General features: G+C 43.3%; 1 protein-coding gene across 1 annotated transcript in view; it reads left to right on the top strand.

The window, feature by feature from the left end:
• The first annotated feature begins 410 nt into the window (after window positions 1–410).
• LOC110525764 (transforming acidic coiled-coil-containing protein 1) overlaps window positions 411–12126 on the top strand; it is a 37023-nt gene continuing 25307 nt past the window's right edge. Inside the window, exon 1 of the mRNA XM_036979899.1 lies at window positions 411–1022. Within this exon, the coding sequence (XP_036835794.1) occupies window positions 958–1022 (65 nt within the window). The 5' untranslated portion in view covers window positions 411–957. The remainder of the gene's footprint in view (window positions 1023–12126) is intronic.

Here is a 12126-nt window from a genome sequence, read left to right as displayed (position 1 = left end):
ATAATAAGCAAAACTGAAATGAACAATACAAAATTAACAGTAAACATTACACTCACAAAAGTTCCGAAAGAATAAAGACATTTCAAATGTCATATTATGTCTATATACAGTGTTGTAACGATGTGCAAATAGTTAAAGTACAAAAGGGAAAATAAATCAACATAAATATAGGCTGGTTTTACAACCCTCTCTCTCCTCCCACCATCCCTCGCTCTCTTCCCTCTGTCTGTTGTTCAGCTGACTAACAATAGGGGCGAGTCTCCCTCTGGAACAATACCCTCAGCCCTACCCTCCTTCCCTCTTCCCCCTTTACTGTTAGAGCTTAGTGGCCTTTACACCACCCCCTTCCCGCCCTCTCTCTCATTCTTTCTCACTCCCACTATCTCTCTTTCTTTAGAGAAGCTCTGTAATGCAAGGAATCTGGTCTGTGCAGGAGGGACCACTCGATCGAAAGAGAGAGAGAGAAGAGAGGAGAGGAGGGGTTAGAGGAAGCAATAGAAGGAGAGAGAGGGAGAGGGCTGGCAGACATACAGAGAGAGAGGCAGGGACTGGCAGAATAGTTGACATGTGATCAGGACTCCTGAGCAGCCAGACCATTCACCCTGGATACAACATCAGCAGCAGCAAGAGAGAGTGAGAAGGAGCTAGAAAGAGACAGAAGGAGCCAGAGAGAGAGACAGAAGGAGCTGGAGAGAGAGACAGAAGGAGCTAGAGAGAGACAGAAGGAGCTAGAGAGAGACAGAAGGAGCTAGAGAGAGAAGCAGAAGGAGCTAGTTAGTCAGGGATGTGGTGTGTGAGATGAGAAGAGGCTATAGTGGTCATGCCCTCATCACTGGGATTCTACTATTTTCAGAGAGTGGGAATATGGAGAGAGTGCTCTAAAAGAGATACATACGCCTGTCGCTTGGAATAAGATACAACACACACACACTACACACATACACACCCAGCGTTGCCATGGGGGGCTCCCTCAGTCAGCACAGGAAGAGCTCCTTCAGCTCCCCCAGAAAGAAGAGCAGCATGTGAGTACACAATCTAATCAGCGTTATTGTGTGTGTGTGTGTGTGTGTGTGTGTGTGTGTGTGTGTGTGTGTGTGTGTGTGCGCATGTCTGTGTGCTTGCACACGCATTATTGATCTTGTTCCTGTCCCGTGAGCATGTGGTTTAGTTTCCTGTGTAAATGTTGTGTATCGCTCTCTGAACAGGTTTCCCAGCATTGTCCATTAGCTAAAGTGCAGCAGAACCCGACACGACAATAACGCTTGTTTGGATTGAACTTATTTGACTTCAGAAAGGAGATCTAGATAGGGGAGATGTACAGAGTATTAGGGTCATCAGAGAGATGTAATGAGAGAGATGTGATCAGATCTCCTGACGGAGACACTTCTTTAGTACTGAACATGCACAAGATGAGGTGGCATGTAAGGTGAGTGATCAATCAACAGAAGACCAACAGTTTATGTCCATTAATCAGGTGAATAATATAACACTATAATGCATTGTCTCATGATGGCCTCTGACTAAGGCAAGTGTTGAGGTGTGGTTGAATCACTTCAAATTCAATTAAATCAACAACAACAAAAAATTGGTCAAATACACATGGTTGGCAGATGTTATTGCGAGTGTAGCAAAATGCTCATGCTTCTAGATCCGACAGTGCAGCAGTATCTAACAGGTGATATCTAACAATTCCACAACAAAACCTAATAATGAACAAATTCCACCATAAAACCTAATACACAATCTAGTAATCGAATGGGATAAGAATTCATAAATATAAAATATATGGATGAGCAGTGACAGAGCGTCTAAGGTGCAATAGATAGTGTAGGATACAGTATACAGTATATACATATGAGATAAGTAATGCGAGATATGTAAACATTCTTAAAGTGGCATTATTAAAGTGACTAGTGTTCCATTTATCAAAGTGGCCATTGATATCAGTCTGTAGGTATGCAGCTGCCTCTCTGCTAGTGATGGCTGTTTAACAATCTGATGGCCTTGAGCTAGAAGCTTTTTTTCAATCTCTCTGTTCCAGCTTTGATAAACCTGTACTGACCTCGTCTTCTGGATGGAAGCGGGGTGAACAGGCAGTGGCTCGGGTGGATACTGTCCTTGATGATCTTTTTGGCTTCCTGTGACATTGGGTGTTGTAGGTGTTCTGGAGGGCAGGTAGTTATCCCACGGTGATACGTTGTGCAGACTGCACCACCCTCTGGAGAGCCCTGCAGTTGTGGGCGGTGCAGTTTCCATACCATGTGGTGATACAGCCCGACAGGATGCTCTCATTGTGCACCTGTAAAAGTTAGTTCGGGTTTTTGGTGACAAGCCACATTTTTTCAGCCTTCTAAGGTTGAAGAGGCACTGTTGCACATTCTGTTGCGCTTTCTTCACCACACTCTGTGTGCGTGGACCATTTCAGTTTGCCGGTGATATGTCCACCGAGGAACTTAAAACTTTCCACCTTCTCCACTGCTGTCCCATCGATGTGTATAGGGGGGTGCTCTCTCTGCTGTTTCCTGAAGTCCACGATCATCTCTTTTGTTTTGCTGACCTTGATTGAGAGGTTATTTTTCTGACACCACACTCTGAGGGCCCTCACCTCCTCCCTGTAGGCTGTCTCGTCGTTGTTGGCAATCAAGCCTACCACTGTTGTGAGTTGGAGGCGTGCATGGCCATGCAGTCGTGGTTGAAAAGGGAGTACAGGAGGGGGCTGAGAACGTACCCTTGTGGGGTCCCAGTGTTGAGGATCTGCGGAGTGAAGTTGTTGTTTCCTACCTTCACCACCTGCGGGCGGCCCGTCAGGAAGTCCAGGAGCCTGTTGCACAGGGCGGGGTCAAGACCCTGGGACTCAAGCTTAATGATGAGTTTGGATGGTACTATGGTGTTGAATGCTGATCTGTAGTCAATGAACAGCATTCTTACATAGGTATTTCTCTTGTCCAGATGGGATAGGGCAGTGTGCAGTGTGATGGCGATTGTGTCGTCTGTGGACCTATTGGGGTGGTAAGCAAATTGAAGTCTAGGGTGTCAGGTAGGATGGAGGTGATATGATCCTTGACTAGTCTCTCAAAGCACTTCATGATGACAGAAGTGGGTGTTAGTTAGTTAGTTCAGTTACCTTGGCTTTCTTGGGAACAGGAACAATGGTGGCCATCTTGAAGCATGTGGGGACAGCAGACTGGGATAGGGTTTGATTGAATGTCCGTAAACACACCAGCCAGCTGGTCTGCGCATGCTCGGAGGACGCGGCTAGAGATGCCGTCTGGGCCGGCAGCCTTGTGAGGGTTAACACGCTTAGCTGTTTTACTCACGTCGGCCACAGTGAAGGAGAGCCCACAGTCTTGGTAGCGGGCCGCGTCAGTGGCACTGTATTGTCCTCAAAGCGCACAAAGAAGTTGTTTAATTTGTCTGGAAGCAAGACATCGATGTCTGCGAAGGGGCTGGTTTTCCTTTTGTAAGCCGTGATTGTCTGTAGACTCTGCCACATATGTCTCATGTTTGAGCTGTTGAATTGCGATTCCACTTTGTTTCTATACTGACACTTTGCTTGTTTGATTGCCTTACGGAGGGAATAACTACACTGTTTGTATTCGGCCATATTCCCAGTTGCCTTGCCATGATTAAATGTGGTGGTACGTGCTTTCAGTTTTGCGTGAATGCCTCCATCAATCTACGAATTCTGGTTAGGGAAGGTTTTATTATTCACAGTGAGTACAACATCTTCTATACACTTCCTTATAAACTCGCTCACCGAGTCAGCGTTTACATCAATGTTATTGTCTGAAGCTACCCGGAACATATCCCAGTCCACGTGATCGAAGCAATCTCGAAGCGTGGAATCCGATTGGTCAGACCAGCATTGGATAGACCTAACCACAGGCGCTTCCTGTTTCAGGTTCTGCCTATAGGAGGGGAGCAACAAGATGGAGTCATGGTCAGATTTGCAAAAAGGAGGGTGGGGGAGGGCCTTGTATGCATCGCGGCACTTAGAGTAGCAATGGTCGAGTGTGTTACTCGCTTGTGTACTGCAATCAATATGCTGATAGAATTTAGGTAGCCTTGTTATCAAATTAGCTTTATTAGAATCCCCAGCTACAATAAATGCAGCCTCAGGATATATGGTTTCCAGTTTGCATAAAGTCCAGTGAAGTTTCTTGAAGGCCATCTTGGGGGTCTGGGGGGTTATACACGGACGGCTGTGACAATAACAGAGGAGAGTTATCTTGGGAGATAATATGGTCGGCATTTGATTGTAAGGAATTCTAGGTCAGGTAAACAAACAGACATGAGTTCCTGTATGTTGTTACAATTACACCATGAGTCGTTAATCATGAAACATTCACCCCCTTCTTCTTCTTACCGGAGAGATGTTTTTTCCTGTCGGCGCGATGCACTGAAAATCCCATTGGCTGTACTGACTCCGACAGCATGTCCCAAGATAGCCATGTTTCCGTGAAACAGAGTATGTTAAAATCCCAGATAACTCTTTGGAAAGCAACTCTTTTCCTGATTTCGTTGACTTGATTAACTAGGGACTGGACATTAGCGAGTAATATACTCGGAAGCGGTGGGTGGTGCGTGGGTATCCGAAGCATCACTAGAAGACTAGAATACCCTCTCCTGGTTGTGCTGGTAAGTTGACATCTCTCTGATATCCAATAGTTCTTCCCGGCTGTCTGTAATAACGCTTAAGGTTTTCTGGGATAACAATGTAAGAAATAATATATATATATATATTAAAAAAAATACTGCACAGTTTCCTAAGGACTAGAAATAAAGCTGCCATCTCTATCGGCGCCATTGGTCTTATGGTAAAAGGCTGTTTTTGGCCGTTTCTCCTCTCAAACGCCTCCTCCTATTTCTTTCTCTCTCTCTCTAATCGGGACCCGAAGGGGTGCATGTTTTGGTTTTTGTCTTAATACTACACAGCTGATTCAAATTATCGCCGCTTGATGATTAGTTGATTATGGGGTCCCAAGGACCGAGTTTGGGAAACCCAGCCCTAATCCATGGTAACAGAGAGCCACTCCCAGTAGTTCCCAGTGGATCATCACCATATTAATGAGCTGCTGAGCCTTTTACACTTTCTACCCATTCACTGATGTCCTTCCTAGTCATACCCTGATGCTGCTCTGCTCTACCCTTCCTGTTGTCACGGTGACTCAGCAGTACCACTGGCAGTATTAGTGGTGTTGTCATCTTCTACAGCAGTTGTTGTTTACACTGGAAGTCATTCCAATTGGTACTGAATGATCCAGAGTAGTGCAACTGCAGAGTAGAATGAGAGCCTTAGGCACTGAGTGGCTCTGAGACTTAGATCTGAGACTTCTTCTGTGAGCTTCTGTTAGCTGGAGCGCTCAGAGAATCAAAGGAGAGTCTGCAGACAGAGACATCTTTGTTTGGCTGATTTTACATTACATTAACAAGCTTAGAATTGGAAATAAACCAGTCAACTTTCTACTGCATGGGGATGTGCCCCCACACTACACACTGTCAGGTTTCTGTGTTTACTGTAGGTTAAGCAGTGTTTTTCTAGGCAATGTCCTTGTTTGTATGTGTGTGTGTCTTTCTTTGTCAGTGTGTGTGTGTATGTGTGTGTGTGTCTCTCTCTCTCTCCCTCTGTGTCTCTCTCTCTCTGTGTGTCGCTCTCCCGCAATGAGTGTGTATGTGTCTTTCTCTCTCTCTCTCTCTCTCTCTCTCTCTCTCTCTCTCTCTCTCTCTCTCTCTCTCTCTCTCTCTCTGTGTGTGTGTGTGTCTCTCTCTCAGTGTGTGTGTGTGTGGCTATGAGAGGGTTAAGAAGTTTCGTAGCAGCATGAGATCGTGGCCCTTATTCTCAGATCTATATTTAGCAAATCATCTTTTTCATTTTTAAGTGCAACAGAAATCTGCCTCAGTCCTCTTTTCTCAATCCCCCCTCCACTCATCGCCCCTCCTCCATCTCATCCATTCCTTTTTGGAGTAGAGAGTGACCTGCATTTGGAGCTCCTTTAGATCCTATTTCAGACTGTACTAGGCTGATCTATCTTTGGCCTGAAGCTCTTCCTCTCTTCCTCCCAACCTGTCCTACTCCTCTCAGTACTATATCAGCAACAATTCAGCTGGCTGTCGATAGACAGACATGGACCATAAGAGGCCCTGTATGACCTTCAGAGTGTGTGTGTTCGGGAGTTCATGTGCGTGCGTGTGTGCGTGCGTGTGCGCACCATTGTTTGAGGAATTATGTATCCTTTGTGTCCCTGTATTGTTCCACACAATAGCCTGGTGTCTGTCTGTCCCCTGACCCTACTCTGTCAGTCTTCTCAGAACTCACCCCCAAAAATACCTTCCCCCAAATATTGGACTATAAATTGTGCCTTCATGTATTATACTTGCTAAAATATTTATTCTATTTTACTGAACCATTTACTTTTATTTTCGTATTCTTATCTTTTATTATTTCTTATCGTTGTTGCATTGTCGATAAGAAACCTGCAAGTAAGAATTTTGTTGGATGGTGTATACCACATATGTCAGAGTCAAGGCCCGCGGGCCACATCCGGCCCGCAAGAAGGTTTTTTACGGCCCCTGGGATGATCTTGATTTATTATTAGAACCGGCCCGCAGCAAGCCGGCAGCCCGCAGATCTTTTACACGCACCAATACTACATTTCCCACAATGCAAAGGTGACGCACCGAGCAGTAGGCTGCTTCATTTCAATATTTATTGGCACAGCAGTCGTCAGCATCACAGTAAAATTAACTTTCAGATACCCATCAAAAATGGCAAAACGGAAGGTGGATACTGAGAACCGGGGGTTTCAAACAAGGTGGGAGTCGGAGTATATGTTCACGAAGGTAGCTGGAAAACCTGTGTGTCTTCTGTGTGGAGAAAGTGTGGCGGTACTGAAAGAGTATAATCTGAGACGACATTATGAAACGAAACACGCGGACAAAAACAAGAATATGGACATGGAACAAAGGCTACAAAAGGCCAGTTTTATTTTGGCAGAAGAGATCGCTAAATCAGCCCGGCCATTTACGGAGGGGGATTTCATCAAAAACTGCATGATTAAAGTTTGTGACGAAGTTTGCCCAGAAAAAAGGCAACTCTTTTTAAATGTGAGTCTGAGCAGAAACACCATTGCCGAGAGAGTAGACCAGTTGTCCATCAATCTAAAAGAGCAGCTTGTGAAAAAGGGAAAAGATTTTATTGCATATTCCTTGGCTGTGGATGAGAGCACCGACATTTCTGACATTGCCCAGTTGTCAATTTTCATCCGCGGAGTGGACTCCAACCTAAGCGTGACAGAGGAGTTTTTGGCTTTACGTCCTATGCATGGCACAACTACGGGGCATGATTTGTATGAAGAGGTGTCAAGATGTGTAAATGAGATGGAGCTGCCTTGGGAAAAACTCGTGGGTTTGACAACCGACGGAGCACCTGCGATGTGTGGACACAGGAGCGGACTGGTGGCGAAGATACGGGAAAAGATGCAAGAGGAAAACGCGACAGGTGAGCTGACAGCTTATCATTGTATCATACACCAGGAAGCGTTGTGCGGTAAAGCCTTGAAAATGGAGCATGTAATGAGCATCATCACGCGCACAGTTAACTTTATCAGAGCCAAAGGTTTGAATCACCGCCAGTTCAAGGCATTTCTGACGGAGTTAGAAACGGAGCATGGTGATTTGCCTTATCACACAGAGGTGCGATGGCTAAGCCAGGGAAAGGTGCTTCAAAGATGTTTCGAGCTTCGTGAGGAGATTTGTCTGTTCTTGGACAGCAAAGGGAAAGACACAACACAACTCCGAGACGAAATGTTTCTGTGTGAAATGGCTTTTCTGTGTGACATTACGAGTCATCTGAATGCAATAAACTTGCAGCTGCAGGGTCGGGATCGTGTCATCTCTGATATGTACAGTACAGTGAATGCATTTAAAACCAAACTGACTCTGTGGGAGACGCAGATGCGGAAAGAAAATTTGAGCCACTTTCCCAGCTGCCAGACCATGAAAGAGAAGCTCTCTACCAGTGCGTTCCCGAGCACACAGTTGGCTGATAAAATAGGTATGCTTGCCGCTGACTTTCGACGCCGATTTGCTGACTTTGAAGCACAAACAAGCAGGTTGGAACTGCTCGGTAACCCATTTGCTGTTGACGTGGAAAGCTCACCACCAAACCTCCAAATGGAGTTGATTGACCTCCAATGCAATGATGCACTGAGGGCAAAATATGCGGCAGTGGGTGCTGCGGAGTTCGCCCGTTTCCTCCCCGGCACAATGCCCCAGCTGCGCATCCAGGCTGCTCAAACGTTGTCTATGTTTGGCAGCACATACCTGTGTGAACAACTGTTTTCTTTGATGAACCTGAACAAAACATCACACAGAAGTCGACTTACTGCTGAACACCTCCACTCAATTCTGAGGATTTCTTCAGCTCAGAGCCTTACCCCGAACATTGATGAACTTGTGGAAAAGATGGGACACCACCAAGTATCACCCTCAACCTCAAACAAGTGAACATTACTGTGCAATCACATATTTAGAGTTTTTACTCAGTTCAAGTTTAAAAGTTAAAATTTAATATTTGTTTTCACTGCATGTTACTTCTCCTTAAACAAAGTGTTGTTTTTGATTAATAGATTTTTGCACTTTATTTTTTTGTATTTCAATCCAATTATATTTTAAAAATATTTCAGTTGAGTGGATGATAGAAAATTGCTATTATTGTTTTTTCTTTGAAGTAAATTTAGCCCACTTTTGCTAAAATAGAAAATATAGTCTACTGATGGTGCCTTGAATACCGGTTTCTTTCATTTAATGTTCATGTTATGGGGATATTTATATAAAGGAAATTTGTCTTTTGTGTCTGTTGAAAATTAAAGATTACTGACAGAGCCATAAGAAAATATTGCTTTATTTATCTGATCATATTGTAATATATTTGTTAGGTTTTCAGTAGGTTCAATTAGGTTCACTAGACTATATGCGTCATTTAAAAATTTTTCAATGAACATTCGAACAGTCCGGCCCTCGTCTTGTAGCTGATTTTTTTATTTGGCCCTCCGTCCATTTGACTTTGACACCCCTGGTGTATACCATATGTATCCCGTACATATGACTAATATAACCTGATACTTGAAACCATCTCTCTCCCAGTTAGATGCATGTTCAAGTTGCTCAGCTCAATGTATTCTCCAGATTGTTAGGGCAATAAAGTTAGAGACAGGGTAGGTTTAGATTGTTGACAACATGTAAGCTATATTTCGTCTCCAATGTTTATTAAGTTAATTAATTAATTTGCACAATGAGCACTTGTTGTCTCTCAAATACATCATTACAGTTGTTGGTTAGCTAGCTAGCGAATTTAACCATATTAGCATTGACATGAAATCAGTCAAAACACCTCAAAATAAGACAGCTATCAAGAACAAGATGAAACGAGCTTAAACAGGCCACTTGCAATTCCCCACATTGCAGCGGCCTAAGTATGATTCCCAATCAGAGACAACGATAGACAGCTGTCCCTGATTGAGAACCATACCTGGCCAAAACAAATAAATAAAAAAACGTAGAAAATAGAACATAGAATGCCCACCCAAATCACACCCTGACCAAACCAAAATAGAGACATAAAAATGCTCTCTCAGGTCAGGGCGTGACATTGCTGCCTTGATTTTTTGGATCTATTTGTCTGATTCACAAACACCCAAATATCACCTATGTATAGTTTAACATGGACTATTGATTAACGAGACACACTATTTCTCTTATAATTTTATGCAATCATTTTTCATTTACCTTGAAACATAATAGAATTATAACTGTTTTACATTGTTGTGTCTCAATTGGCCACTAGGCTATAAATAGAAGTCATGTCCAATGGTCAGGTCACTCTGAGGAAGACGTTAGTTTGACCATGAAATGTCAGTCACCCGTTCACATCCCGTACAATGGATTAAAGTAAGCAATAAGAAATCAATCTCTGCCTTTTTTGGTTGATTGCTCCAACTCCTTTTTTACCTCAAATTAGTCGTTTGGAAGTTTTTCTTGGTAAGCCATTCTGAAATTGTTTCTGTAGTTAGAAACAGGTAATATTGGCATTCCAGAAACATTATTTGGTCGACATTTGATTTGATATACAGTGCCTTGCGAAAGTATTTGGCCCTCTTGAACTTTGCGACCTTTTGCCACATTTCAGGCTTCAAACATAAAGATATAAAACTGTATTTTTTTGTGAAGAATCAACAACAAGTGGGGCACAATCATGAAGTGGAACGACATTTATTGGATATTTCAAACTTTTTTAACAAATCAAAAACTGAAAAAGTGGGCGTGCAAAATTATTCAGCCCCCTTAAGTTAATACTTTGTAGCGCCACCTTTTGCTGCGATTACAGCTGTAAGTCGCTTGGGGTATGTCTCTATCAGTTTTGCACATCGAGAGACTGAAATTTTTTCCCATTCCTCCTTGCAAAACAGCTCGAGCTCAGTGAGGTTGGATGGAGAGCATTTGTGAACAGCAGTTTTCAGTTCTTTCCACAGATTCTCGATTGGATTCAGGTCTGGACTTTGACTTGGCCATTCTAACACCTGGATATGTTTATTTTTGAACCATTCCATTGTAGATTTTGCTTTATGTTTTGGATCATTGTCTTGTTGGAAGACAAATCTCCGTCCCAGTCTCAGGTCTTTTGCAGACTCCATCAGGTTTTCTTCCAGAATGGTCCTGTATTTGGCTCCATCCATCTTCCCATCAATTTTAACCATCTTCCCTGTCCCTGCTGAAGAAAAGCAGGCCCAAACCATGATGCTGCCACCACCATGTTTGACAGTGGGCATGGTGTGTTCAGCTGTGTTGCTTTTACGCCAAACATAACGTTTTGCATTGTTGCCAAAAAGTTCAATTTTGGTTTCATCTGACCAGAGCACCTTCTTCCACATGTTTGGTGTGTCTCCCAGGTGGCTTGTGGCAAACTTTAAACAACACTTTTTATGGATATCTTTAAGAAATGGCTTTCTTCTTACCACTCTTCCATAAAGGCCAGATTTGTGCAATATACGACTGATTGTTGTCCTATGGACAGAGTCTCCCACCTCAGCTGTAGATCTCTGCAGTTCATCCAGAGTGATCATGGGCCTCTTGGCTGCATCTCTGATCAGTCTTCTCCTCGTATGAGCTGAAAGTTTAGAGGGACGGCCAGGTCTTGGTAGATTTGCAGTGGTCTGATACTCCTTCCATTTCAATATTATCGCTTGCACAGTGCTCCTTGGGATGTTTAAAGCTTGGGAAATCTTTTTGTATCCAAATCCGGCTTTAAACTTCTTCACAACAGTATCTCGGACCTGCCTGGTGTGTTCCTTGTTCTTCATGATGCTCTCTGCGCTTTTAATGGACCTCTGAGACTATCACAGTGCAGGTGCATTTATACGGAGACTTGATTACACACAGGTGGATTGTATTTATCATCATTAGTCATTTAGGTCAACATTGGATCATTCAGAGATCCTCACTGAACTTCTGGAGAGAGTTTACTGCACTGAAAGTAAAGGGGCTGAATAATTTTGCACGCCCAATTTTTCTGTTTTTGATTTGTTAAAATAGTTTGAAATATCCAATAAATGTCGTTCCACTTCATGATTGTGTCCCACTTGTTGTTGATTCTTTACAAAAAAATACAGTTTTATATCTTTATGTTTGAAGCCTGAAATGTGGCAAAAATTCGCAGTTCAAGGGGGCCGAATACTTTCGCAAGGCACTGTATAAGAGAAATTAAGATAATTGATTGCAGCCAAATTTGACATTTTAATTTATATATAGATTCTGATAATATTCAATAAATATAAAACCGGACATCCAATTTGGACCAAACCTCGTCCTACCAATGAATAAAAAGCCACGCAAAGACTTCCCCACATCCCATGCCAATCCCACCCCAACAACCAGTATACAGGATCACGTTTCAAGGTAAGACCCAGATGCAGACAATGTCGAAGTAACAACAGTTTATTAATCCAACAGGGGCAGGTAAAAACAGGTCAAGGGCAGGCAGGGGTCAGTAATCCAGATAAGTGGGGCAAAGGTACAGGACGGCAGGCAAGCTCAGGATCAGGTCAAGCAGAAATGGTCAACCCAGGAAAA

Source organism: Oncorhynchus mykiss, chromosome 6 (assembly GCF_013265735.2).
Source record: "Oncorhynchus mykiss isolate Arlee chromosome 6, USDA_OmykA_1.1, whole genome shotgun sequence".
In the NCBI taxonomy this organism is placed as follows: domain Eukaryota; kingdom Metazoa; phylum Chordata; class Actinopteri; order Salmoniformes; family Salmonidae; genus Oncorhynchus; species Oncorhynchus mykiss.
This window is presented reverse-complemented; position numbering and strand designations above follow the sequence as displayed.